Genomic DNA, 26,308 nt, shown 5'->3' on the forward strand with positions numbered 1-26,308 from the left:
CCTATCTGCCCAGTCTTTCATTGCTACTGAGCTGAGATTATCATCTCCCCTATACTAATTAGTCTAGTTTTCAGACTTCAGTAGTTAGTCCAATTTTTTCACTGTTAATTTAGTGCTGGAATTCCTTTTAATTTTACATCTTCCCAGATGATGTACTAGAAATCATCGAACTGTGTTCAAAGACAAAGTAAAAAAAATGTGGCCTGAAGTTCTGTCAAAGCATATTCTGGAAAGGAACAATAGGAGGAAGGTATACAATGGGAAACAATTTTTAAGATAGGTATCTGATGAGTAAAGATCAAGCACTACCTCCTCTGTTTGTTGTTAATCACTGCTGTGATAACAGTTGCCTCAGGGAATTTTTGGCTGAGTCTGTAAGTCAGCTGAGTGAAGTAAAGAGAACAAGAACTAATGCATTACAGAGGATTTTCCTGTTACTTTGCTGAGACTCTTTCAAAGAAAAGCTCTGTGCATGAATGTAGAATTTCTTGATCTCAACCCTCTGTCAGTGTCACGGAACAGCAAGTCTGATTTTAACAGGTAACTTCAATGTTCCCCCCCCGCAATGTAACTGGATATGTCAGATGGCTGTGTGCTGTAAGAGGTAAAAAGTTGAAATAAAAACTAGTAAATACTATTTTATTTTTACTGATTAACAAATACTTACTGAGAATATTTTGACCAAAAAAAGCCCTTCACTGAAAGGTTCTGTCTCTGCCTGCTTCATCCTCCCTGTCCCAACACTGCCTGCCCTCATGGCCCTGGGCATTTTGGGGAAGGTCTGGGAAGGGAGTGGAGCTTGCAGAGCCCCGCTGAGATCCCAGCCCCTGCCCTGTGAGTGCCTGGGATGTGTGAAGAGGGGGGGAAGAAAGGCTCCTGCCTTTTGGGCACAAGGAAATGACTCTCTGTCCCTGCTGCTGCTCTCCATCCTCACACGGCTTGAGGCAAGGGCACTGCTGTCATGAATTTGCAGGAGGTCAGCAACCAACCTCCTGGCTTGTGCCACATCAGCCCTGCATCTCCTTGGCTCAGGTACCTCTGTTGGACTGAGCAAAGCCCTCTTTCCTCCCACCTAGTTCAGCCCGGGGCAGTTCCTGGGACAGCTTTACAAAACACACAGATGCCCGGTTTCCTCTCCGTTTCTTTTCTGCTCAACACCAGGATCCATGTTCTCACGTTCAGCCTCTAAAAGAGACTTCAGTGTAAATCAGACACAATCACAGCTGAGCACTTGAGCTCCGACTGCCAACTTTACCACTGGTTCTCTCAATGAGGCTGTGTCAGGCAGGTACCAGCCAGCACCCAATTAGACGTGTACTGTGTCAGACAGCAAGTGCCAAGCCCAAGATAACAAGATTGGTGAGAGCTCTTAGCACCCAGCTAACATGATTACATAGCTTCTCTTTGGGCTGGATGCCTGTTCAGGGTGAGCTCATGTCTGATTGCGAAATAGTACACAGAGATACCCTTTCTGTCAGTATCTAATGATATACGGGAGTTGTAGGAATGGAGGGAGCTTACTACATTGATTACTCAAAGATCAGTCTCAGAAAACCTCTAATTATTTGTTCACATTAATGGCATTGGCACATAATTTGGGAGCACTCTGTTTTATGTGCTGATAACATAAAGCTGAGTGGCGTTAAAGAGGGAATCAGACTTCAACACTGGAAAAACGAGATGACTTAACTGATGGGAGTAACAGTAACGATATGATCTTCAGTAATACAGTACAAAGCCCTGCACCTGCTGACTACAGAGAAAAGACCTGGTGTAACACAGGCTATAATCACAAAGTGACAGGAGATGAAAAATTCTCTGAGTAGTCCCAAATAGCTGATGGTAAGGTATAGGGAGATTGCATGCTCTTGAGTGAATCCATTGTAAATTCAGAATACCAAAGAGTAGCGGTAATATAAGCAGAACCTGTAGAAATAAGGTGAACAGAACACCCAACTCCCCTTTTACTGCCAACATGTCACTACTTCTCCAAAACACAGGGTGAATCCAAGAAATTAGAGTGGTGCTAATCTTAATTAATCTAACGTGTACCACAGTAAAGGGTAAAATAATTTTGTGGGATGGGTCATCTTGACAAAAACTGAAAAAAAGATGATCTGTGCTTGCTTTTGACACCAAGGAATTACAAATTCACTGAATGTGATATTGTAGCTGTTTTGTAGAAGTATAAAGTTTCGGAGGGTGAGAAGGCAGCATCACACCTTCTGGAAGACCATGTACAGTAGCTAAGACACCACCCTCTAATATATGAGTATTATGGCCCAAATATATATCTGTACACATATTTATATATAAAAAAGAACACATTCCTGAAGAGGGATCTGTAGTCCAACCACCTGCTCCCAATTCATTGCTACACTTCTGTAATTCAATCATTGTTCTCCTGAATTAGGGAAAAGAAGATTTTTCCCTGAGCTGAGTACCACTCATCTGGAGATGGAGAAGAAGAAACCAGGAATTGCTTCTCCTCTCCTACATATGACAACATGTATGATATTCCCTGGTGAAATATGGAGAGATCAGCATTTGCCCTCCCACAGCTGCTGGGCCCTAAACTTTGGACAAGGAGGAACAGAGACATGAGTTGAATGCAGGAAAAGTTTATTGTACCCAGAGGGGCAGGAGAGACTGTGAGAGAGATGGTGGGCAAGACACTGAGAGGCTGGTTGCCCCGTGTTGGGGGAGGCAGAGGGATCTTCTGCAGAGCATCACTTCTCGCTCCTGACGACCCCTGGGTTCAGCGTTTCAGATCCTGAGGGCTTGGTCCTGCAGCCTCGCAGAGCCTTTTGGGACGATGTCCTGCCCCGTGCGACAGCTGGGAGGAGAGGGGAGGGGAGGAGAGTAGGAGAAGAGGGCAGGGAAGGGCCCAGGGTGTGTGGCACTGGCAGCAGCCCAGGTGTTGGTTGGGGCTGGGGCTGCTCAGCACTGCTCAGTGCCCCGTGCCCACCAGCTCAGCCCTGCCTGGGTGGTGGTGGCAGTGTTGGCGTTGGGGCTGGGGGCAGAGCATGGGGCTGGGCTGGGTCTAGCAGGGCCCTCAGGTGTCCCAGAGCTTCTTGCTGTAGCGGGGCAGGATGCAAGGGCTGCAGGCGGGAGAAGCGTAGGGTCTGCCAGAGGTGCAGAGGCCCCCCGAGCCCTGCGTGGCCCCAGCACCGTAGAGGCCCCCCAGCCCCAGGGAGCCCCCAAAGGCGGGTGCTCCGGACGAGCCCACCACGGCTTGCTGGGGGAAGGAGCTGAGGATGGGGCCGGGGAAGGTGACGACGACGGGGGGCGGCTGGATGAAGGCTGACGAGTCGGGGCACTGGCGGGCGCACAGCTCGTTGCAGCTCTCAGCGATGGGCTGTGGGACGGCCACGCTGGTTTTGGGTGGGCACAGGTCGTAGCAAGACATCTTGGGATGAGAGAGATGAGCCTGAAACACATGGCCACATGGAGAGGTGTCATGAGTGAGGAGGAGATCCCCGGCTGAGCAGTGCCCTGTTCCCAGGGCTGCCCTGGATCTGGAGGGACCAGAGCCACCACCTTGTCCCCACTGCCCACCGCTCACCTTTGCCCAGCCAGCCCCCCTCAGTGCCCTGCTCTCCGCACACGCAGAGGGCACACAAGCCCTCCCTGATAGCCCGTGTAGGACCTAGCTCCACATGTCGCGGCCACAGGGCTCCTTCCTCCTCCCACCACGGCTCAGACCACCCTGGCCAGCCACGGCTTCTGCCAGCACGCCCGCTGCCCACAGAGCTCTCCTGGCCACAGAGCCCCACGCCGGGCCCTGCCACAGGAGGCAGAGACCTGCAAGCACCCACCTACCCTTTTCCTGAGCAGAGCGAGGCAGGAGCAGTGGATGCCAGCACTGGCACAGGGCAGCGCTTTTATGCTGGGCCGGCGAGCGTGGGGAGGAGCTGGCCACACTGGGGGCACGTGTCCAGCGGCGCCTGATCCCCTGCCTCCTCCCTGCATGGCACAGGGCTCTTTTTCTGACGCTGGCTCCTCACCAGCCCCAACCCGCTCTATCAGCCCCTGCAATTACCCCTCTCGGACACTTGCCAGCTGCCACCTCATGGGCCAAATTAGCCCCACTGACTTCTCATTATCGCGCTGTGTAAGAGGGCACGCGGCGTGACAAAGGCTGACTGCAAGCGCCCTGCGTGCCATAGCTCTTGGCCAAGGGCTGTGTCTCGGGGCGGCCCCATGCCTTCTTTGCAGAGCCACAGGGAAGCCCAGGGTCCTGGCGTGGCCAAGAAGGTGCCTTGCAAAGGCCTCCCACATGCCAGCGCCCGCATGACTTACGCCATATCACACTGGCATGGGCGGCACGAGGGAGTGCTGCCTCTGCACATTGGCCCACGTGGTGCTGAGCAATGGTGGGGCCGCTATAAAAGCTCTGCCTCTGCCACGCTCTCCCTACCACTGCTCTGGCTGCCTTCTCCTCGGGGAACAGGGTAAGTCTGCGAGCGCTTCTCCTCCTTGCCCCCTGCTCTACCCCTCTGCCTCGGGCGCTCCCCTCACTTTCTCTCTTGCAATCTCTGGCCTCTTGCAGAGCACCGTCCCATCCCACGCAAAGATGTCTTGCTACGACCTGTGCCCACCCAAAACCAGCGTGGCCGTCCCACAGCCCATCGCTGAGAGCTGCAACGATCTGTGCGCCCGCCAGTGCCCCGACTCGTCGGCCTTCATCCAGCCGCCCCCCGTCGTCGTCACCTTCCCCGGCCCCATCCTCAGCTCCTTCCCCCAGCAAGCCGTGGTGGGCTCCTCCGGAGCACCCGCCTTTGGGGGCTCCCTGGGGCTGGGGGGCCTCTACGGTGCTGGGGCCACGCAGGGCTCGGGGGGCCTCTGCACCTTTGGCAGACCCTACGCTTCTCCTGCCTGCAGCCCTTGCGTCCTGCCCCGCTACAGCAGGAAGCTCTGGGACACCTGCGGGCCCTGCTAGACCCAGCCCAGCCCCACGCGCTGCCCCCAGCCCCAACGCCAACGCTGCCACCACCACCCAGGCAGGGCTGAGCTGGTGGGCATGGGGCACTGAGCAGTGCTGAGCAGCCCCAGCCCCACACAATGCCTGGGCAGCTGCCAGTGCCGCACACCCTGGGCCTTTCCCTGCCCTCTTCTCCCGCTCTCCTCCCCTCCCCTCTCCTCCCAGCTGTCACACGGGACAGGACATGGACCCGAAAGGCTCTGCAAGGCTGCAGGACCAAGCCCTCGGGATCTAGAACGCTGCACCAAGGGTCATCGGGAGCAAGAAGTGATGTTCTGCAGAAGATCCCTCTGCCTTCCTCAGCACGGGGCAACCAGCCTCTCAGGGCCTTGCCCACCATCTCTCTGACAGTGTCTCTCCTGCCCCTCTGGGCACAATAAATATGTCCTGCATCCAACTCGTGTCTCTTGTTCCTCCTTCTCCCAACACCGGGGAGTGGGTGGGCAGCAGCTGTGGGAGGGCAAATGCTGTTCCTGAGATGCCCAGGTGAGGTGAGGGTGGGGGGGGGTTGGGAGAGGGAGGATGCAGGCAGCAGGCAGGGGAGAGAGAGCCTTTGGGTGGGCTTGCAGGAGCTGGGGCAAGGGCAGAAGAGAGGGAGCAGGACGGAACAGGACAGGTGCTGGCACCGCTCCTTTGCCTCCCTTCTCAGCCCGGGAGCGGCTCCAGCCCTGCCAGGTCCTGCTGCTCTGCAGAAGCACGGCAGCTTCTCCGGGCATCTGCACAGAGGAGGCTGGACGAGAGCCAGGGTTAAACCCCACATGTGGGAAATGGCCGTCGATTGCTGGAGAGCAGCTTGTCAGGGAAGGCCCTTGTCAGGAAAGGTGCTGGGGGACCCCAGGGTGAGCGTGAGCTGGCAACGTGTCCTGGGGCAAAGGCGGCCAGCCTTGTCCTTGGCTGCTTGTGGGCATGTGGAGGGAGGGGATCCTTGTCCTCCACTCAGCACTGGAGAGGCCACTCCTGAGGTGCTGGGACCAGTGCTGGGCTCCGCAGCACAGCAGAGACATGGGGCTACTGCAGAGAGTCCAGCAAAGGGCCACACGCAGATGCTGAAGGCACAGGGCACGTGTCTGCTGTGGGCAACGCCTGAGAGAGCCTGGGACTGTTCGTCCTGGTGCAGAGGAGGCTCAGGGGCTCTCATCGATGCACACACGTGCCTGAAGGGAAGGCGACAAGAAGACGGAGCCCGGCTGTTTTTACAGGTGTCCCGTGCCAGGACAAGAGGCAACGGGCACCAGCTGAAACACAGGAGGCTCCACCTCAGCATCCCACACCACTTTTTCCCTGTGAGGGTGAGCGAGCACTGGCACAGGTTGCCCTGGGAGGTTGTGGACTCTCCGTCCTTAGAGGTGTGCAAAAGCCATGTGGACGTGGTGGGTGTGGGCAGCCGGCGCTGGGTGACCCAGCTTGAGGCAGCAGCACGACAAGATGCCCTGCAAAGGCTCCTGCCCCAGGAATCAGGCTGTGATTTCTGTGAGTTTGTGTCTGTGTCAGAGAACGGAGGAGCACCGAGTGTGCTGGTGTGTGCTGGGGGTGAGAAGGGGAAGGGGAAGAGGAAGAGAAATTAAAAGGAGAAGAGCGAAGGAGTGAGGAAATGGGAAGGGGAAGAAGAAGACAAATTAAAGGGGAATAGAAATGGAAAGGAAAGGGGAAGGTGAAGAAGGAGAAGGAGAGGAAAAGGAGGGGAAAAGGGATAGGGAAGAGGAAGGGGAAGTCGAAGTGCTCTGCCCTAAAAGTCCAAAGGGGCTGGAGCTAGGGCAGCCATTGCCCTGGCTGGCTCCAAGACCCTGGGCCAGCCCCGCTCATGCCCAGGGAGACTGGAGGTCTGCAAACACTCCCGGGCTCATGTCCTGAACGCAGAGGAGCCGCCTCCCTTCCCGCTGGGCCCTTGGAGATCAGCCATGGGAGCGTGTGTGGTCAGAGCTGCGAGAGCTGTGGGGTGTCCCCAAAGGCAGCTCAGCTGGGCTCTGCTGGGGCCGACACACTGGCCTGGCCCGGGTGGCGGGGGCCACGTGCAGTGTGAGGGAGCCCTGGAGCCCACGCTGGGCCTTGAAAGGAAAAACGGAGAGGCAGGTGTTGGATGCAGGTTTGTTTTATTGCAGTGCAGGAAAGCACCCACGGGACAAAGACACAGGAGGCAGAGGCAGGCAGGTTGTCCCCGCGGGCTTCAAGAGAGGCCTTCCTTCAGGCTTCTGCTGGGTGGTGGCTGTTGCAGAGACAAGCAAGTGCCCTGTGGGATGATGGTGGAGTCGTGCATCTGGGCCCGGGCAGGAGCAAGGAGGAGGAGAGGGGGCATGGAGAGAGGGGAAGGAGAGGAGAAAGGAGAGGAGGTGTGAGGAGGAGGCGGCCCAGGGTCTCTGTGGCCTTTCAGGCCTGGGTCTAGCAGGGCCCGCAGGTGTCCCAGAGCTTCCTGCTGTAGCGGGGCAGGACGCAAGGGCTGCAGGCAGGAGAAGCATAGGGTCTGCCAAAGGTGCAGAGGCCCCCCGAGCCCAGCGTGGCCCCGGCACCGTAGAGGCCCCCCAGCCCCAGGGAGCCCCCAAAGGCGGGTGCTCCGGACGAGCCCACCACGGCTTGCTGGGGGAAGGAGCTGAGGATGGGGCCGGGGAAGGTGACGACGACGGGGGGGCGGCTGGATGAAGGCCGACGAGTCGGGGCACTGGCGGGCGCACAGCTCGTTGCAGCTCTCAGCGATGGGCTGTGGGACAGCCACGCTGGTTTTGGGTGGGCACAGGTCGTAGCAAGACATCTTGGGATGAGAGGAATGAGCCTGAAACACATGGCCACATGGAGAGGTGTCATGAGTGAGGAGGAGATCTCCTGGCTGAGCAGTGCCCTGCTCCCGGTGCTACCCTGTAGCTGGAGGGACCAAAGGCACCACCTTGTCCCCACTGCCCACTGCTCACCTTTACCCAGGCAGCCCTCCTCAGTGCCCTGCTCTCCACACACACAAGCCTGGCTCCGCGTGTCGCGGCCACAGGGCTCCTTCCTCCTCCCACCACGCCTCAGCCCACCCTGGCAGCCCAAGCCTGCTGCCAGCACGCCCGCTGCCCGCAGAGCTCTCCTGGCCACGGAGCCCCACGCTGAGCCCTGGCACGGGAGGCAGAGACCCGCTGGCACCAACCTACCCTTTTCCTGAGCAGAGCGAGGCAGGAGCAGTGGATGCCAGCACTGGCCCAGGGCAGAGCTTTTATGCTGGACCGGCGAGCGTGGGGAGGAGCTGGCCACACTGGGGCCACGTGGCCTGCGGCGCCTGATCCCCTGCCTCCTCCCTGCATGGCACAGGGCTCTTTTGCTGACGCCGGTTCCTCACCAGCCCCAACCCACTCTATCAGCCCCTGCAATTACCCCTCTTGGACACTTGCCAGCTGCCACCTCATGGGCCAAATTAACCCCTCTGACTTCTCATTATCGCGCTGTGTAAGAGGGCACGCGGCGTGACAAAGGCTGACTGCAAGCACCCTGCGTGCCATAGCTCTTGGCCAAGGGCTGTGTCTCGGGGCGGCCCCATGCCTTCTTTGCAAAGACACAGGGCAGCCCAGGGTCCTGGCGTGGCCAAGAAGGTGCCTTGCAAAGGCCTCCCGCATGCCAGCAGCCGCATGACGTACGTCGTGTGGCTGTTATCTGCAGAGGCGCGAGGTTACGACATGCCAAATCAAAGGCACTCCTCTGGGCACTGCCTGCTCAGCACCATGCATCACTCGCCAGCCCGACGGAGCTGGCCTCCATCCGCCTGCAGGCACTGGTCATCGACCTCTGCAAGTCGGGGGGAAAAAGACCTCTCATGATCTTCCCCGAGGTACATGGTGAGAGGAGCACAGACCCCACCTAGTGCCCCAAGACACAGCTTTGTGCCAGCCCTGCCCCAGCCCCACGGTCCCCTCACACGTGTCCCGGGAGCCCCACGGCAGAGCCTGGCTGCGGGCTCAGGACAGAGCTGGGTTCCCGGGGCAGAGCACAAGGCAGGCAGTGAGGGGCTGCACAAGCACGCCCTGATCCTGCCGCGCACAGCCCCCAGCAGGGACATGCCTGCTGTCCTCTAGGCCACGCAGCAGCGAGGGGAGGAGAGCTGGGAAGCGGCGTGTGCTGGTGTGGCGAGGGGATGCTGAGTCAGGGAGGGGCAGGAGCTGGGCAGCGCTGGCGTGGGCGGCACGAGGGAGTGCTGCCTCTGCACATTGGCCCACGTGGTGCTGAGCAATGGCGGGGCCGCTATAAAAGCTCTGCCTCTGCCACGCTCTCCCTACCACTGCTCTGGCCGTCTTCTCCTTGGGGAACAGGGTAAGTCTGCGAGCGCTTCTCCTCCTTGCCCCCTGCTCTACCCCTCTGCCTCAGGCGCTCCCCTCACCTTCTCTCTTGCAATCTCTGGCCTCTTGCAGAGCACCGTCCCATCCCACGCAAAGATGTCTTGCTACGACCTGTGCCCACCCAAAACCAGCGTGGCCGTCCCACAGCCCATCGCTGAGAGCTGCAACGAGCTGTGCGCCCGCCAGTGCCCCGACTCGTCAGCCTTCATCCAGCCGCCCCCCGTCGTCGTCACCTTCCCCGGCCCCATCCTCAGCTCCTTCCCCCAGCAAGCCGTGGTGGGCTCCTCCGGAGCACCCGCCTTTGGGGGCTCCCTGGGGCTGGGGGGCCTCTACGGTGCCGGGGCCACGCTGGGCTCGGGGGGCCTCTGCACCTTTGGCAGACCCTACGCTTCTCCCGCCTGCAGCCCTTGTGTTCTGCCCCGTTACAGCAGGAAGCTCTGGGACACCTGCGGGCCCTGCTAGACCCAGCCCAGCCCCACGCGCTGCCCCCAGCCCCAACGCCAACGCTGCCACCACCACCCAGGCAGGGCTGAGCTGGCGGGCACAGGGCACTGAGCAGTGCTGAGCAACCCCAGCCCCAACCAACACCTGGGCAGCTGCCAGTGCCACACACCCTGGGCACATCCCTGCCCTCTTCTCCCGCCCTCCTCCCCTCCCTTCCCCTTCCCTCCCCTCCCCTCTCCTCCCAGCTGTCGCACGGGGCAGGACATGGACCTGAAGGGCTCTGTGAGGCTGCAGGACCAAGCCCTCGTCATCTAGAATGCTGCACCAAGTGGCATTGGGAGCAAGAAGTGATGCTCTGCAGAAGATACCTCTGCCTCCCCTAACATGGGGCAACCAGCCTCTCAAGGCCTTGCCCACCATCTCTCTGACAGTGTCTCTCCTGCCCCTCTGGGCACAATAAACATTTCCTGCATCCAAGTCATGTCTCCGTTCCTCCTTGTCCCAAGTCAGGAAGACCCTGGGAGTGGGTGGGCATCAGCTGTGGGAGGGCAAATTCTCTTCCTGAGATGCCCAGGTGAGGTGAGGGTGGGCGGTGTTGGGAGAGGGAGGATGCAGGCAGCAGACAGGGGAGAGAGAGCCTTTGGGTGGGCTTGCAGGAGCTGGGGCAAGGGCAGAGGAGAGGGAGTAGGACAGGTGCTGGCACCGCTCCTTTGCCTCCCTTCTCAGCCCGGGAGCGGCTCCAACCCCGCCAGGTCCTGCTGCTCTGCAGAAGCACGGCAGCATCTCCGGGCATCTGCACAGAGGAGGCTGGACGAGAGCCAGGGTTAAACCCCACATGTGGGAAATGGCCGTCGATTGCTGGAGAGCAGCTTGTCAGGGAAGGCCCTTGTCAGGAAAGGTGCTGGGGGACTCCAGGGTGAGCGTGAGCTGGCAACGTGCCCTGGGGCAAAGGCAGCCAGCCTTGTCCTTGGCTGCGTGCGGGCATGTGGAGGGAGGGGATCCTTGTCCTCCACTCAGCACTGGAGAGGCCACTCCTGCAGTGCTGGGACCAGTGCTGGTCTCCCCAGCACAGCAGAGACGTGGGGCTACTGCAGAGAGTCCAGCAAAGGGCCACACGCAGATGCTGAAGGCACAGGGCACGTGTCTGCTGTGGGCAACGCCTAAGAGAGCCTGGGACTGTTCGTCCTGGTGCAGAGGAGGCTCAGGGGCTCTCATCGAAGTGCACACGTGCCTGAAGGGAAGGCGACAAGAAGATGGAGCCAGGCTGTTTTTACAGGTGTCCCGTGCCAGGACAAGAGGCAACGGGCACCAGCTGAAACACAGGAGGCTCCACCTCAGCATCCCACACCACTTTTTCCCTGTGAGGGTGAGCGAGCACTGGCACAGGTTGCCCTGGGAGGTTGTGGACTCTCCATCCTTAGAGATGTGCAAAAGCTGTCTGGATGTGATGGGTCTGGGCAACTGAGCGTGTTGGTGTGCTAGGGGTGGGAAGGGGAAGGGGAAGAGGAAGAGAAATTTAAAGGACAAGAGCGAAGGAGTGAGGAAAGGGAAAGAGGAAGAAGAAGACAAAGGGGAAGTGGAGTAGCAATGGAAAGGAGAGGGGAAGGTGAAGAAGGAGAAGGGGAGGAAAAGGAGGGGGAAAAGGATAGGAAAGCTGAAGGGGAAGAGGAATGGCTCTGCTAAAAGTCCAAAGGGGCTAAAGCCGGGGCAGCCGTTGCCCTGGCTGGCTTCAAGTCCCTGGGCCAGCCCTACTCGTGCCCAGGGAGACTCGAGGTCTGCAAACACTCCCAGGCTCATGTCCTGGACACAGAGGAGCCGCCTCCCTTCCCGCTGGGCCCTTGGAGATCAGCCATGGGAGCGTGTGTGGGCAGAGCTGCCAGGGCTGTGGGGTGTCCCCAAAGGTGCTCAGCCAGGCTCTGCTGGGGCTGACACACTGGCCTGGCCCGGGTGGCGGGGGCCACGTGCAGTGTGAGGGAGCCCTGGAGCCCACGCTGGGCCTTGAAAGGAAAAACGGAGAGGCAGGTGTTGGATGCAGGTTTGTTTTATTGCAGTGCAGGAAAGCACCCACGGGACAAAGACACAGGAGGCAGAGGCACGCAGGTTGTCTCCGCGGGCTTCAAGAGAGGCCTTCCTTCAGGCTTCTGCTGGGTGGTGGCTGTTGCAGAGACAAGCAAGTGCCCTGTGGGATGATGGTGGAGTTGTGCATCTGGGCCCGGGCAGGAACAAGGAGGAGGAGAGGGGGCATAGAGAGAGGGGAAGGAGAGGAGAAAGGAGAGGAGGTGTGAGGAGGAGGTGGCCCAGGGTCTCTGTGACCTTTTGGGGCTGGGTCTAGCAGGGCCCGCAGGTGTCCCAGAGCTTCTTGCTGTAGCGGGGCAGGACGCAAGGGCTGCAGGCAGGAGAAGCGTAGGGTCTGCCAAAGGTGCAGAGGCCCCCCGAGCCCAGCGTGGCCCCAGCACCGTAGAGGCCCCCCAGCCCCAGGGAGCCCCCAAAGGCGGGTGCTCCGGAGGAGCCCACCACGGCTTGCTGGGGGAAGGAGCTGAGGATGGGGCCGGGGAAGGTGACGACGACGGGGGGCGGCTGGATGAAGGCTGACGAGTCGGGGCACTGGCGGGCGCACAGCTCGTTGCAGCTCTCAGCGATGGGCTGTGGGACGGCCACGCTGGTTTTGGGTGGGCACAGGTCGTAGCAAGACATCTTGGGATGAGAGAGATGAGCCTGAAACACATGGCCCAAAGACGGGTGTCACGAGTGAGGAGGAGATCCCCGGCTGAGCAGTGCCCTGTTCCCAGGGCTGCCCTGGAGCTGGAGGGACCAGAGGCACCACCTTGTCCCCTCTGCCCACCGCTCGCCCTTCGCCCAGCCAGCCCCCCTCAGAGCCCTGCTCTTTGCACACACAGAGGGCACACAAGCCCTCCCTGGTAGCCCATGTAAGGCCTGGCTCCGCATGTCCCGGCCACAGGGCTCCTTCCTCCTCCCACCACGCCTCAGCCCACCCTGGCAGCCCAAGCCTGCTGCCAGCACGTCCGCTGCCCGCAGAGCTCTCCTGGCCACGAAGCCCCACGCTGAGCCCTGCCACAGGAGGCAGATACCCGCTGGCACCCACCTACCCTTTTCCTGAGCAGAGAGAGGCAGGAGCAGAGGATGCCAGCACTGGCACAGGGCAGAGCTTTTATGCTGGGCCGGCGAGCGTGGGGAGGAGCTGGCCAAACTGGGGGCACGTGGCCAGTGGCGCCTGAACCCCTGCCTCCTCCCTGCGTGGCACAGGGCTCTTTTGCTGACACCGGTTCCTCTCCAGCTCCAACCCGCTCTATCAGCCCCTGCAATTACCCCTCTTGGACACTTGCCAGCTGCCACCTCATGGGCCAAATTAGCCCCACTGGCTTCTCATTATCGCGCTGTGTAAGAGGGCACGCGGCGTGACAAAGGCTGACTGCAAGCGCCCTGCATGCCATAGCTCTTGGCCAAGGGCTGTGTCTCGGGGTGGCCCCATGCCTTCTTTGCAGAGACACAGGGAAGCCCAGGGTCCTGGCGTGGCCAAGAAGGTGCCTTGCAAAGGCCTCCCGCGTGCCAGCACCCGCATGACGTATGCCGTGTGGCTGTTATCTGCAGAGGCGCGAGGTTACGACATGCCAAATCAAAGGCACTGCTCTGGGCACTGCCTGCTCAGCACCATGCATCACTCGCCAGCCCGACGGAGCTGGCCTCCATCCGCTTGCAGGCATTGGTCATCGACCTCTGCAAGTCGGGGGGAAAAAGACCTCTCATGCTCTTCCCTGAGGTACATGGTGCGAGGAGCACAGACCCCACCTGGGCCCCCAAGACACAGCTTTGTGCCAGCACTGCCCCAGCCCCACCGTCCCCTCACACGTATCCCGGGAGCCCCATGGCAGAGCCTGGCTGCGGGCTCAGGACAGAGCTGGGTTCCCGGGGCAGAGCACAAGGCAGGCAGTGAGGGACGGCAAAAGCATGGCCCGATCCTGCCGCGCACAGCCCCCAGCAGGGACAGCCCTGCTGTCTTCTAGGCCACGCAGCAGCGAGGGGAGGAGAGCTGGGAAGCGGCGTGTGCTGGTGTGGCGAGGGGATGCTGAGTCAGGGAGGGCAGGAGCTGGGCAGCGCTGGCGTGGGCGGCACGAGGGAGTGCTGCCTCTGCACATTGGCCCACGTGGTGCTGAGCAATGGCGGGGCCGCTATAAAAGCTCTGCCTCTGCCACGCTCTCCCTACCACTGCTCTGGCCGCCTTCTCCTCGGGGAACAGGGTAAGTCTGCGAGCGCTTCTCCTCTTAGCCCGCTGCTCTGCCCCTTCACCTTGGGCGCTCCCCTCACCTTCTCTCTTGCAATCTCTGCCCTCTTGCAGAGCACCGTCCCTTCCCACGCAAAGATGTCTTGCTACGACCTGTGCCCACCCAAAACCAGCGTGGCCGTCCCACAGCCCATCGCTGAGAGCTGCAACGATCTGTGCGCCCGCCAGTGCCCCGACTCGTCGGCCTTCATCCAGCCGCCCCCCGTCGTCGTCACCTTCCCCGGCCCCATCCTCAGCTCCTTCCCCCAGCAAGCCGTGGTGGGCTCCTCCGGAGCACCCGCCTTTGGGGGCTCCCTGGGGCTGGGGGGCCTCTACGGTGCCGGGGCCACGCAGGGCTCGGGGGGCCTCTGCACCTTTGGCAGACCCTACGCTTCTCCCGCCTGCAGCCCTTGCGTCCTGCCCCGCTACAGCAGGAAGCTCTGGGACACCTGCGGGCCCTGCTAGACCCAGCCCAGCCCCACACGCTGCCCCCAACTCCAACGCCAACACTGCCACCACCACCCAGGCAGGGCTGAGCTGGTGGGCACAGAGCAGTGCTGAGCAGCCCCAACCAACGCCTGAGCAGCTGCCAGTGCCACACACCCTGGGCCCTTCTCTGCCCTCTTCTCCCTCTCTCCTCCCCTCCCCTCTCCTCCCAGCTGTCACACGGGGCAGGACATGGACCCGAAAGGCTCTCCAAGGCTGAAGGACCAAGCCCTTAAGATCTGGAACGCTGCACCAAGGGTCATCGGGAGCGAGAAGTGATGCTCTGCAGAAGATCCCTCTGCCTCCCCTAACACGGGGCAACCAGCCTCTCAGTGTCTTGCCCACCATCTCTCTGACAGTGTCTCTTCTGCCCCTCTGGGCTCAATAAATATTTCCTGCATCCAACTCATCTCTCTGTTCCTCCTTGTCCCAAATTTGGAAGACCCCGGGAGTGGGTGGGCAGCAGCTATGGGAGTACAAATGCTGTTCCTGAGATGCCCAGGCAAGGTGAGGGTGGGGGGTGTTGGGAGAGGGAGGATGCAGGCAGTAGGCAGGGGAGAGAGAGACTGTGGGTGGTCTTGCAGGAGCTGGGGCAAGGGCAGAGGACAGGGAGCAGGACAGGTGCTGGCACCGCTCTTTTGCCTCCCTTCTCAGCCCAGGAGCGGCTCCAACCCCGCCAGGTCCTGCTGCTCTGCAGAAGCACGGCAGCATCTCTGGGCATCTGCACAGAGGAGGCTGGACGAGAGCCAGGGTTAAACCCCACATGTGGGAAATGGCCGTCGATTGCTGGAGAGCAGCTTGTCAGGGAAGGCCCTTGTCAGGAAAGGTGCTGGGGGACTCCAGGGTGAGCGTGAGCCGGCAACGTGCCCTAGGGCAAAGGCGGCCAGCCTTGTCCTGGGCTATGTGTGGGCATGTGGAGAGAGGGGATTCTTGCCCTCCACTCAGCACTGGTGAGGCCACCCCTGTGGTGCTGGGACCAGTGCTGGTCTCCCCAGCACAGCAGAGACGTGGGGCTACTGCAGAGAGTCCAGCAAAGGGCCACACGCAGATGCTGAAGGCACAGGGCACGTGTCTGCTGTGGGTAATGCCTGAGAGAGCCTGGGACTGTTCGTCCTGGTGCAGAGGAGGCTCAGGGGCTCTCATCGATGCACACACGTGCCTGAAGGGAAGGCGACAAGAAGACGGAGCCAGGCTGTTTTTACAGGTGTCCAGTGCCAGGACAAGAGGCAACGGGCACCAGCTGAAACACAGGAGGCTCCACCTCAACAGCCCACACCACTTTTTCCCTGTGAGGGTGACCGAGCACTGGCACAGGTTGCCCTGGGAGGTTGTGGACTCTCCGTCCTTAGAGATGTGCAAAAGCCATCTGCACGTGGTGGGTGTGGGCAGTCGGCGCTGGGTGACCCTGCTTGAGGCAGCAGCACGACAAGATGCCCTGCAAAGGCTCCTGCCCCAGGAATCAGGCTGTGATTTCTGTGAGTTTGTGTCTCTGTCAGAGAACGGAGGAGCACCGAGTGTGCTGGTGTGTGCTGGGGGTGGGAAGGGGAAGGGGAAGAGGAAGAGAAATGTAAAAGAGAAGACATAAGGAGTGAGGAAAGGGGAAGAGGAAGAAGAGGACAAAGGGAAGCGGAAGTGGAGAAGAAATGGACAGGAAAGGGGAAGGTGAAGAAGGAGAAGGAGAGGAAAAGGAGGGGAAAAGGGATAGGGAAGAGGAAGGGGAATGGGAAGCCTCCCCTTTGATTTCTCTCCCTATGCAGGGTCTTTAGCAGAGCCGTGGGGGCACAAAGGGGCTGGAGCCGGGGCAGCCGTTGCCCTGGCTGGCTCCAAGCGCCTGGGCCAGCCCCGCTCATGCCCAGGGAGGCTGGAGGTCTGCAAACACTCCCGGGCTCATGTCCTGAACGCAGAGGGACCGCCTCCCTTCCCGCTGGGCCCTTAGAGCTCAGCCATGGGAGCGTGTGTGGGCAGAGCTGCCAGGGCTGTGGGTGTCCCCAAAGGCAGCTGAGCCGGGCTCTGCTGGGGCCGACACACTGGCCTGGCCCGGCTGGCGGGGGCCACATGCAGGGTGAGGGAGCCCTGGAGCCCACGCTGGGCCTTGAAAGGAAAAACGGAGAGGCAGGTGTTGGATGCAGGTTTGTTTTATTGCAGTGCAGGAAAGCACCCACGGGACAAAGACACAGGAGGCAGAGGCAGGCAGGTTGTCCCCGCGGGCTTCAAGAGAGGCCTTCCTTCAGGCTTCTGCTGGGTGGTGGCTGTTGCAGAGACAAGCAAGTGCCCTGTGGGATGATGGTGGAGTCATGCATCTGGACACGAGCAGGAGCAAGGAGGACGAGAGGGGGCATGGAGAGAGGGGAAGGAGAGGAGAAAGGAGAGGAGGTGTGAGGAGGAGGTGGCCCAGGGTCTCTGTGACCTTTTGGAGCTGGGTCTAGCAGGGCCCGCAGGTGTCCCAGAGCTTCCTGCTGTAGCGGGGCAGGACGCAAGGGCTGCAGGCGGGAGAAGCGTAGGGTCTGCCAAAGGTGCAGAGGCCCCCCGAGCCCAGCGTGGCCCCAGCACCGTAGAGGCCCCCCAGCCCCAGGGAGCCCCCAAAGGCGGGTGCTCCGGAGGAGCCCACCACGGCTTGCTGGGGGAAGGAGCTGAGGATGGGGCCGGGGAAGGTGACGACGACGGGGGGCGGCTGGATGAAGGCCGACGAGTCGGGGCACTGGCGGGCGCACAGCTCGTTGCAGCTCTCAGCGATGGGCTGTGGGACGGCCACGCCCGTTTTGGGTGGGCACAGGTCGTAGCAAGACATCTTTGCGTGGGATGGGACGGTGCTCTGCAAGAGGGCAGAGATTGCAAGAGAGAAGGTGAGGGGAGTGCCCAAGGTGAAGGGGCAGAGCAGCGGGCTAAGAGGAGAAGCGCTCGCAGACTTACCCTGTTCCCCGAGGAGAAGGCGGCCAGAGCAGTGGTAGGAAGAGTGTGGCAGAGGCAGAGCTTTTATAGTAGCCCCGCCATTGCTCAGCACCACGTGGGCCAATGTGCAGAGGCAGCACTCCCTCGTGCCGCCCACGCCAGCGCTGCCCAGTTCCTGCCCCTCCCTGACTCAGCATCCCCTCGCCACACCAGCACACGCCGCTTCCCAGCTCTCCTCCCCTCGCTGCATCGTGGCCTAGAAGACAGCAGGGCTGTCCCTGCTGGGGGCTGTGCGCGGCAGGATCGGGCCATGCTTTTGCCGTCCCTCACTGCCTGCCTTGTGCTCTGCCCCGGGAACCCAGCTCTGTCCTGAGCCCGCAGCCAGGCTCTGCCATGGGGCTCCCGGGACACATGTGTAAGGGGACCGTGGGGCTGGGGCAGTGCTGGCACAAAGCTGTGTCTTGGAGTACTAGGTGGGGTCTGTGCTCCTCTCACCATGTACCTCGGGGAAGAACATGAGGAGGCTTTTTCCCCCAGACTTGCAGAGGTCAATGACCAATACCTGCAGGCGGATTGTGGCCAGCTCCGTCGGGCTGGCGAGTGATGCATGGTGCTGAGCAGGCAGTGCCCAGAGCAGTGCCTTTGATTTGGCATGTCGTAACCTCGCGCCTCTGCAGATAACAGCCACACGGCGTACGTCATGCAGGCGCTGGTGCGCAGGGGACCTTTGCAAGGCACCTTCTTGGCCACGCCAGGATCCTGGGCTTCCCTGTGGATTTGCAAAGAAGGCATGGGGCCGCCCCGAGACACAGCCCTTGGCCAAGAGCTATGGCATGCAGGGCGCTTGCAGTCAGCCTTTGTCACGCTGCGTGCCCTCTTACACAGAGCTATAATGAGAAGCCAGTGGGGTTAATTTGACCCATGAGGTGGCAGCTGGCAAGAGTCTGAGAGGGGTAATTGCAGGGGCTGATAGAGCGGGTTGGGGATGGCAAGGAACCAGCGTCAGCAAAAGAGCCCTGTGCCACGCAGGGAGGAGCAGGGACTCAGCCACCGTGGGCCACGTGCCCCCAGTTTGGCCAGCTCCTCCCCGCACTCGCCGGCCCAGCATAAAAGCTCTGTCCTGGGCCAGTGCTGGCATCCTCTGCTCCTGCCTCACTCTGCTCAGGAAAAAGGTAGGTTGGTGCCAGTGGGTCTCTGCCTCCCGTGCCAGGGCTCAGCGTGGGGCTTCGTGGCCAGGAGAGCTCTGCGGACAGCGGGCGTGCTGGCAGCAGGCTTGGGCTGCCAGGGTGGGCTGAGGCGTGGTGGGAGGAGGAAGGAGCCCTGTGGCCGGGACACGCGGAGCCAGACCCTGCGCGGGCTACTGGGGAGGGCTTGTGTGCCCTCTGCGTGTGCAGAGAGCAGGGCACTGAGGGGGGCTGGCTGGGCAAAGGTGAGCGGTGGGCAGTGGGGACAAGGCGGGGGCTCAGGTTCCTCCAGCTCCAGGGCAGCCCTGAGAACAGGGCACTGCTCAGCCGGGGATCTCCTCCTCACTCATGACACCCGTCTTTGGGCCATGTGTTTCAGGCTCATCTCTCTCATCCCAAGATGTCTTGCTACGACCTGTGCCCACCCAAAACCAGCGTGGCCGTCCCACAGCCCATCGCTGAGAGCTGCAACGAGCTGTGCGCCCGCCAGTGCCCCGACTCGTCAGCCTTCATCCAGCCGCCCCCCCGTCGTCGTCACCTTCCCCGGCCCCATCCTCAGCTCCTTCCCCCAGCAAGCCGTGGTGGGCTCCTCCGGAGCACCCGCCTTTGGGGGCTCCCTGGGGCTGGGGGGCCTCTACGGTGCCGGGGCCACGCAGGGCTCGGGGGGCCTCTGCACCTTTGGCAGACCCTACGCTTCTCCCGCCTGCAGCCCTTGTGTTCTGCCCCGCTACAGCAGGAAGTTCTGGGACACCTGTGGGCCCTGCTAGACCCAGCCCTGAAAGGCCACAGAGACCCTGGGCCACCTCCTCCTCACACCTCCTCTCCTTTCTCCTCTCCTTCCCCTCTCTCCCTGCCCCCTCTCCTCCTCCTTGCTTCTGCCCGGGCCCAGATGCACGACTCCACCATCATCCCACAGGCACTTGCTTGTCTCTGCAACAGCCACCACCCAGCAGAAGCCTGAAAGAAGGCCTCTCTTGAATCCCGCAGGGACAACCTGCCTGCCTCTGCCTCCTGTGTCTTTGTCCCGTGGGTGCTTTCCTGCACTGCAATAAAACAAACCTGCATCCAACACCTGCCTCTCCGTGTTTCCTTTCAAGGCCCAGCGTGGGCTCCAGGGCTCCCTCACCCTGCCCATGGCCCATGCCAGCCGGGCCAGGCCAGTGTGTCAGCCCCAGCAGAGCCCAGCTAAGCTCCTTTGGTGACACCCACAGCCCTGGCAGCTCTGCCCACACACGCTCCCATGGCTGATCTCCAAGGGCCCAGCGGGAAGGGAGGCGGCTCCTCTGCGTTCAGGACATGAGCCCAGAAGTGTTTGCAGACCTCCAGCCTCCCTGGGCACGAGCGGGGCTGGCCCAGGGACTTGAAGACAGCCAGGGCAACGGCTGCTCCGGCTTTAGCCCCTTTGGACTTTTAGCAGAGCCATTCCTCTTCCCCTTCAGCTTTCCTATCCTTTTCCCCCTCCTTTTCCTCTCCTTCTCCTTCTTCACCTTCCCCTTTCCTTTCCATTTCTACTCCACTTCCGCTTCCCTTTGTCCTCTTCTTCCTCTTCCACTTTCCTCACTCCTTCTCTCTTCTCCTTTACTTTTCTCTTCTCCTTCCCCTTCCCCTTCTCACCCCCAGCACACACCAGCACACTCGGTGCTCCTCCGTTCTCAGCCACAGACACAAACTCACAGAAATCACAGCCTGATTCCTGGGGCAGGAGCCTTTGCAGGGCATCTTGTCGTGCTGCTGCCTCAAGCAGGGTCACCCAGCGCCGGCTGCCCACACCCACCACGTGCAGATGGCTTTTGCACATCTCTAAGGACGGAGAGTCCACAACCTCCCAGGGCAACCTGTGCCAGTGCTCGCTCACCCTCACAGTGAGAAAGTGGTGTGGGCTGTTGAGGTGGAGCCTCCTGTGTTTCAGCTGGTGCCCATTGCCTCTTGTCCTGGCACTGGACACCTGTAAAAACAGCCTGGCTCTGTCTTCTTGTCGCCTTCCCTTCAGGCACGTGTGCGCATCGATGAGAGCCCCTGAGCCTCCTCTGCACCAGGACGAACAGTCCCAGGCTCTCTCAGGCGTTGCCCACAGCAGACACGTGCCCTGTGCCTTCAGCATCTGCGTGTGGCCCTTTGCTGGACTCTCTGCAGTAGCCCCATGTCTCTGCTGTGCTGCGGAGCCCAGCACTGGTCCCAGCACCTCAGGAGTGGCCTCTCCAGTGCTGAGTGGAGGACAAGGATCCCCTCCCTCCACATGCCCACACGCAGCCCAGGACAAGGCTGGCCGCCTTTGCCCCAGGGCACGTTGCCGCCTCACGCTCACCCTGGGGTCCCTCAGCACCTTTCCTGACAAGGGCCTTCCCTGACAAGCTGCTCTCCAGCAATCGACGGCCATTTCCCACATGTGGGGTTTAACCCTGGCTCTCATCCAGCCTCCTCTGTGCAGATGCCCGGAGATGCTGCCGTGCTTCTGCAGAGCAGCAGGACCTGGCGGGGCTGGAGCCGCTCCTGGGCTGAGAAGGGAGGCAAAGGAGCAGTGCCAGCACCTGTCCTGCTCCCTGTCCTCCGCCCTTGCCCCAGCTCCTACAAGCCCTCCCAAAGGCTCTCTCTCCCCTGCCTGCTGCCTGCATCCTCCCTCTCCCAAAACTGCCCACCCTCACCTCACCTGGGCATCTCAGGAACAGCATTTGCCCTCCCACAGCTGCTGCTCACCCACTCCCAGGGTCTTCCTGACTTGGGACAAGGAGGAACAGAGACATGAGTTGGATGCAGGAAATGTTTATTGTGCCCAGAGGGGCAGGAGAGACACTGTAACAGAGAGATGGTGGGCAAGGCCCGGAGAGGATGGTTGCCCCGTACTGGGGAAGGCAGAAGGATCTTCTGCAGAGCATCACTTCTCCCTCCAGATGCCCCTTGGTGCAGAATTCCAGATACCAAGGGCTTGGTCCTGCAGCCTCACAGAGCCTTTCGGGTCCATGTTCTGCCCTGTGTGACAGCTGGGAGGAGAGGGGAGGGGAGGAGAGCGGGAGAAGAGGGCAGGGAAGGGCCCAGGGTGTGCGGCACTGGCAGCTGCCCAGGCATTGTTTGGGGCTGCTCAGCACTGCTCGGTGCCCCATGCCCGCCAGCTCAGCCCTGCCTGGGTGGTGGTGGCAGTGTTGGCGTTGGAGTTGGGGGCAGCGTGTGGGGCTGGGCTGGGTCTAGCAGGGCCCGCAGGTGTCCCAGAGCTTCTTGCTGTAGCGGGGCAGGACGCAAGGGTTGCAGGCGGGAGAAGCGTAGGGTCTGCCAAAGGTGCAGAGGCCCCCCGAGCCCTGCGTGGCCCCGGCACCGTAGAGGCCCCCCAGCCCCAGGGAGCCCCCAAAGGCGGGTGCTCCGGAGGAGCCCACCACGGCTTGCTGGGGGAAGGAGCTGAGGATGGGGCCGGGGAAGGTGACGACGACGGGGGGCGGCTGGATGAAGGCCGACGAGTCGGGGCACTGGCGGGCGCACAGATCGTTGCAGCTCTCAGCGATGGGCTGTGGGACGGCCACGCCGGTTTTGGGTGGGCACAGGTCGTAGCAAGACATCTTTGCTTGGGATGGGACGGTGCTCTGCAAGAGGCCAGAGATTGCAAGAGAGAAGGTGAGGGGAGCGCCTGAGGCAGAGGGGTAGAGCAGGGGGCAAGGAGGAGAAGCGCTCGCAGACTTACCCTGTTCCCCGAGGAGAAGGCGGCCAGAGCAGTGGTAAGGAGAGCGTGGCAGAGGCAGAGCTTTTATAGCAGCCCCGCCATTGCTCAGCACCACGTGGGCCAATGTGCAGAGGCAGCACTCCCTCGTGCCGCCCACGCCAGCGCTGCCCAGCTCCTGCCCCTCCCTGACTCAGCATCCCCTCGCCACACCAGCACACGCCGCTTCCCAGCTCTCCTCCCTTCGCTGCTGCGTGGCCTAGAGGACAGCAGGCGTCTCCGTGCTGGGGGCTGTGCGCGGCAGGATCGGGCCGTGCTTGTGCCGCCCCTCGCTGCCTGCCTTGTGCTCTGCCCCGGGAAGCCAGCTCTGTCCTGAGCCCACAGCCAGGCTCTGCAGGGAGGACAGTGGCTGCTGAGTGCCAGCAGGGCCAGCCCAGCCAGGGGCTGCTGCCACTGGGCCTTCAGCGGGGGCTCCCAGCTCCACAGCACCCCAAGGGCAGTCCCTGCCCAGCACCGGCCCACAGCCATGGAGCTCCCGGGACACATGTGAGGGGATGGTGGGGCTGCGGTAGGGCTGGCACGAAGCTGTGCTCTATGGGCCCAGGTGGGGTCTGTGTTCCTCTCACCATGTACTTCGGAGAAGAGCATGAGGGTTCTTTTTCCCCCAGACTTGCAGAGGTCGATGACCAATGCCTGCAGGCGGATGGAGGCCAGCTCCGTCGGGCTGGCGAGTGATGCATGGTGCTGAGCAGGCAGTGCCCAGAGCAGTGCCTTTGATTTGGCATGTCGTAACCTCGCGCCTCTGCAGATAACAGCCACAAGGCGTACGTCATGCGGGTGCTGGCACACGGGAGGCCTTTGCAAGGTACCTTCTTGGCCACGCCAGGACCCTGGGCTTCCCTGTGTCTCTGCAAAGAAGGCATGGGACCGCCCCGAGACACAGCCCTTGGCCAAGAGCTATGGCACGCAGGGCGCTTGCAGTCAGCCTTTGTCACGCCGCGTGCCCTCTTACACAGCGCGATAATGAGAAGCCAGTGGGGCTAATTTGGCCCATGAGGTGGCAGCTGGCAAGTGTCCGAGAGGGGTAATTGCAGGGGCTGATAGAGAGGTTTGGGGCTGGTGAGGAACCGGTGTCAGCAAAAGAGCCCTGTGCCACGCAGGGAGGAGGCAGGGGTTCAGGTGCCACTGGCCACGTGCCCCCAGTGTGGCCAGCTCCTCCCCGCACTCGCCGGCCCAGCATAAAAGCTCTGCCCTGGGCCAGTGCTGGCATCCTCTGCTCCTGCCTCGCTCTGCTCAGGAAAAGGGTAGGTGGGTGCCAGCGGGTCTCTGCCTCCCGTGCCAGGGCCAGGCATGGGGCCGTGTGGCCAGGAGAGCTCTGCGGGCAGCGGGCGTGCTGGCAGCAGGCTTGGGCTGCCAGGGTGGGCTGAGGCGTGGTGGGAGGAGGAAGGAGCCCTGTGGCCGGGACACGCGGAGCCAGGCCCTGCGCGGGCTACTGGGGAGGGCTTGTGTGTGCGGAGAGCAGGGCACTGCGGGGGGCTGGCTGGGTGAAGGGCAAGCAGTGGGCAGTGGGGACAAGGCAGTGGCTCTGGTCCCTCCAGATCCAGGGCAGCCCTGGAAACAGGGCACTGCTCAGCCTGGGATCTCCTCCTCACTCATGACACCTCTCCATGTGGCCATGTGTTTCAGGCTCATCTCTCTCTCATCCCAAGATGTCTTGCTACGACCTGTGCCCACCCAAAACCAGCGTGGCCGTCCCACAGCCCATCGCTGAGAGCTGCAACGAGCTGTGCGCCCGCCAGTGCCCCGACTCGTCGGCCTTCATCCAGCCGCCCCCCGTCGTCGTCACCTTCCCCGGCCCCATCCTCAGCTCCTTCCCCCAGCAAGCCGTGGTGGGCTCCTCCGGAGCACCCGCCTTTGGGGGCTCCCTGGGGCTGGGGGGCCTCTACGGTGCCGGGGCCACGCAGGGCTCGGGGGGCCTCTGCACCTTTGGCAGACCCTACGCTTCTCCCGCCTGCAGCCCTTGCGTCCTGCCCCGCTACAGCAAGAAGTTCTGGGACACCTGCGGGCCCTGCTAGACCCAGACCTGAAAGGCCACAGAGACCCTGGGCCACCTCCTCCTCACGCCTCCTCTCCTTTCTCCTCTCCTTCCCCTCTCTCTATGCCCCCTCTCCTCCTCCTTGCTCCTGCCCGGGCCCAGATGCACGACTCCACCATCATCCCACAGGGCACTTGCTTGTCTCTGCAACAGCCACCACCCAGCAGAAGCCTGAAGGAAGGCCTCTCTTGAAGCCCGCGGGGACAACCTGCCTGCCTCTGCCTCCTGTGTCTTTGTCCCGTGGGTGCTTTCCTGCACTGCAATAAAACAAACCTGCATCCAACACCTGCCTCTCCATGTTTCCTTTCAAGGCCCAGCGTGGGCTCCAGGGCTCCCTCACCCTGCACATGGCCACCACCAGCCGGGCCAGGCCAGTGTGTCAGCCCCAGCAGAGCCCAACTGAGCTGCCTTTGGGGACACCCCACAGCCCTGGCAGCTCTGCCCACACACGCTCCCATGGCTGAGCTCTAAGGGCCCAGCGGGAAGGGAGGCGGCTCCTCTGCGTTCAGGACATGAGCCCGGGAGTGTTTGCAGACCTCCAGCCTCCCTGGGCATGAGCAGGGCTGGCCCAGGGTCTTGGAGCCAGCCAGGGCAACGGCTGCCCCGGCTCCAGCCCCTTTGTGCCTCCACGGCTCTGCTAAAGACCCTGCATAGGGAGAGAAATCAAAGGGGAGGCTTCCCATTCCCCTTCCTCTTCCCTATCCCTTTTCCACCCCTTTTCCTCTCCTTCTCCTTCTTCACCTTGCCCTTTCCTTTCCATTTCTACTCTGACTTCCCCTTCCCTTTGTCCTCTTCTTCCTCTTCCACTTTCCTCACTCCTCTCTTCTCCTTTATCTTTCTCTTCCTCCTCCCCTTCCCCTTCCCACCCCCAGCACACACCAGCACACTCGGTGCTCCTCCATTCTCTGCCACAGACAGAAGCTCACAGAAATCACAGCCTGATTCCTGGGGCAAGAGCCTTTGCAGGGCATCTTGTCGTGCTGCTGCCTCAAGCAGGGTCACCCAGTGCCGGCTGTCCAGTCCTACCATGTCCAGATGGCTTTAGTACATCTCTAAGGACGGAGAGTCCACAACATCCCAGGGCAACCTGTGCCAGTGCTCGCTCACCCTCACAGTGAGAAAGTGCTGTGGGATGCTGAGGTGGAGCCTCCTGTGTTTCAGCTGCTGCTCGTTGCCTCGTGTCCTGGCACTGGACACCTGTAAAAACAGCCTGGCTCCGTCTTCTTGTCACCTTCCCTTCAGGCACGTGTGCACATCGATGAGAGCCCCTGAGCCTCCTCTGCACCAGGACGAACAGTCCCAGGCTCTCTCAGGCGTGGCCCACAGCAGACACGTGCCCTGTGCCTTCAGCATCTGTGTGTGGCCCTTTGCTGGACTCTCTGCAGTAGCCCCACGTCTCTGCTGTGCTGGGGAGCCCAGCACTGGTCCCAGCACCGCAGGAGTGGCCTCTCCAGTGCTGAGTGGAGGGCAAGGATCCCCTCCCTCCACGTGCCCACACATAGCCCAGGACAAGGCTGGCCGCCTTTGCCCCAGGACACGTTGCCGGCTCACGCTCTCCCTGGGGTCCCTCAGCACCTTTCCTGACAAGGGCCTTCCCTGACAAGCTGCTCTCCAGCAATCGACGCCCATTTCCCACATGTGGGGTTTAACCCTGGCTCTCATCCAGCCTCCTCTGTGCAGATGCCCGGAGATGCTGCCGTGCTTCTGCAGAGCAGCAGGACCTGGCAGGGCTGGAGTCGCTCCCGGGCTGAGAAGGGAGGCAAAGGAGCGGTGCCAGCGCCTGTTCTGCTCCCTGTCCTCTGCCCTTGCCCCAGCTCCTACAAGCCCACTCAAAGGCTCTCTCTCCCCTGTCTGCTGCCTGCATCCTCCCTCTCCCAACACCGTCCACCCTCACCTCACCTGGGCATCTCAGGAACAACATTTGCCCTCCCACAGCTGATGCCCACCCACTCCCCGGGGTTGGGAGAAGGAGGAAATGGAGACATGACTTGGATGCAGGAAAAGTT

The 26,308-nt window shown here is 61.5% G+C and overlaps 10 protein-coding genes across 11 annotated transcripts; 5 read left to right on the forward strand and 5 right to left on the reverse strand.

The window, feature by feature from the left end:
- Positions 1–3,055: 3,055 nt before the first annotated feature.
- LOC137671454 (scale keratin-like) lies at positions 3,056–3,409 on the reverse strand. Its single transcript, XM_068415044.1, has one exon. It carries the CDS (start codon positions 3,407–3,409, stop codon positions 3,056–3,058), a length of 354 nt encoding a protein of 117 aa, XP_068271145.1.
- A 1,167-nt stretch (positions 3,410–4,576) lies between these two features.
- Positions 4,577–4,942, forward strand: LOC137671428 (scale keratin-like). The gene has a single exon (XM_068415000.1). It carries the CDS (start codon positions 4,577–4,579, stop codon positions 4,940–4,942), a length of 366 nt encoding a protein of 121 aa, XP_068271101.1.
- A 2,418-nt stretch (positions 4,943–7,360) lies between these two features.
- Positions 7,361–8,172, reverse strand: LOC137671467 (scale keratin-like). The gene is given in 3 exon segments (XM_068415065.1): positions 7,361–7,606; positions 7,608–7,748; positions 8,107–8,172. Coding segments are annotated over 2 exon segments (366 nt in total). The 5' UTR covers positions 7,728–7,748; positions 8,107–8,172.
- Positions 8,173–9,378: 1,206 nt separating this feature from the next.
- On the forward strand, positions 9,379–9,744 carry LOC137671360 (scale keratin-like). The gene has a single exon (XM_068414865.1). The coding sequence runs from the start codon at positions 9,379–9,381 to the stop codon at positions 9,742–9,744; it is 366 nt and encodes a 121-aa protein (XP_068270966.1).
- A 2,310-nt stretch (positions 9,745–12,054) lies between these two features.
- On the reverse strand, positions 12,055–12,896 carry LOC137671384 (scale keratin-like). 2 transcript variants are annotated; one of them, XM_068414895.1, is made up of 2 exons: positions 12,834–12,896; positions 12,055–12,441 (listed from the first exon to the last, which is right to left on the reverse strand). In XM_068414895.1, the coding sequence occupies exon 2, from the start codon at positions 12,418–12,420 to the stop codon at positions 12,055–12,057; it is 366 nt and encodes a 121-aa protein (XP_068270996.1). In that variant the 5' UTR covers positions 12,421–12,441; positions 12,834–12,896. The 2 variants fall into 2 exon arrangements, with proteins under 2 accessions (XP_068270996.1, XP_068270995.1); XM_068414894.1 differs by having other exon boundaries at positions 12,826–12,894.
- Positions 12,897–14,104: 1,208 nt separating this feature from the next.
- Positions 14,105–14,470, forward strand: LOC137671427 (scale keratin-like). The gene has a single exon (XM_068414999.1). It carries the CDS (start codon positions 14,105–14,107, stop codon positions 14,468–14,470), a length of 366 nt encoding a protein of 121 aa, XP_068271100.1.
- A 2,443-nt stretch (positions 14,471–16,913) lies between these two features.
- LOC137671358 (scale keratin-like) lies at positions 16,914–17,279 on the reverse strand. Its single transcript, XM_068414863.1, has one exon. The coding sequence runs from the start codon at positions 17,277–17,279 to the stop codon at positions 16,914–16,916; it is 366 nt and encodes a 121-aa protein (XP_068270964.1).
- Positions 17,280–18,964: 1,685 nt separating this feature from the next.
- Positions 18,965–19,331, forward strand: LOC137671468 (scale keratin-like). The gene is given in 2 exon segments (XM_068415067.1): positions 18,965–19,084; positions 19,086–19,331. Coding segments are annotated over 2 exon segments (366 nt in total).
- A 2,412-nt stretch (positions 19,332–21,743) lies between these two features.
- LOC137671376 (scale keratin-like) lies at positions 21,744–22,109 on the reverse strand. The gene has a single exon (XM_068414882.1). It carries the CDS (start codon positions 22,107–22,109, stop codon positions 21,744–21,746), a length of 366 nt encoding a protein of 121 aa, XP_068270983.1.
- A 1,341-nt stretch (positions 22,110–23,450) lies between these two features.
- LOC137671411 (scale keratin-like) lies at positions 23,451–24,282 on the forward strand. Its single transcript, XM_068414959.1, has 2 exons — positions 23,451–23,511; positions 23,894–24,282. The coding sequence occupies exon 2, from the start codon at positions 23,917–23,919 to the stop codon at positions 24,280–24,282; it is 366 nt and encodes a 121-aa protein (XP_068271060.1). The 5' UTR covers positions 23,451–23,511; positions 23,894–23,916.
- The last annotated feature ends 2,026 nt before the right edge of the window (positions 24,283–26,308 follow it).

The sequence above is a fragment of the Nyctibius grandis genome, chromosome 17, assembly GCF_013368605.1.
Source record: "Nyctibius grandis isolate bNycGra1 chromosome 17, bNycGra1.pri, whole genome shotgun sequence".
NCBI lineage: Eukaryota > Metazoa > Chordata > Aves > Nyctibiiformes > Nyctibiidae > Nyctibius > Nyctibius grandis.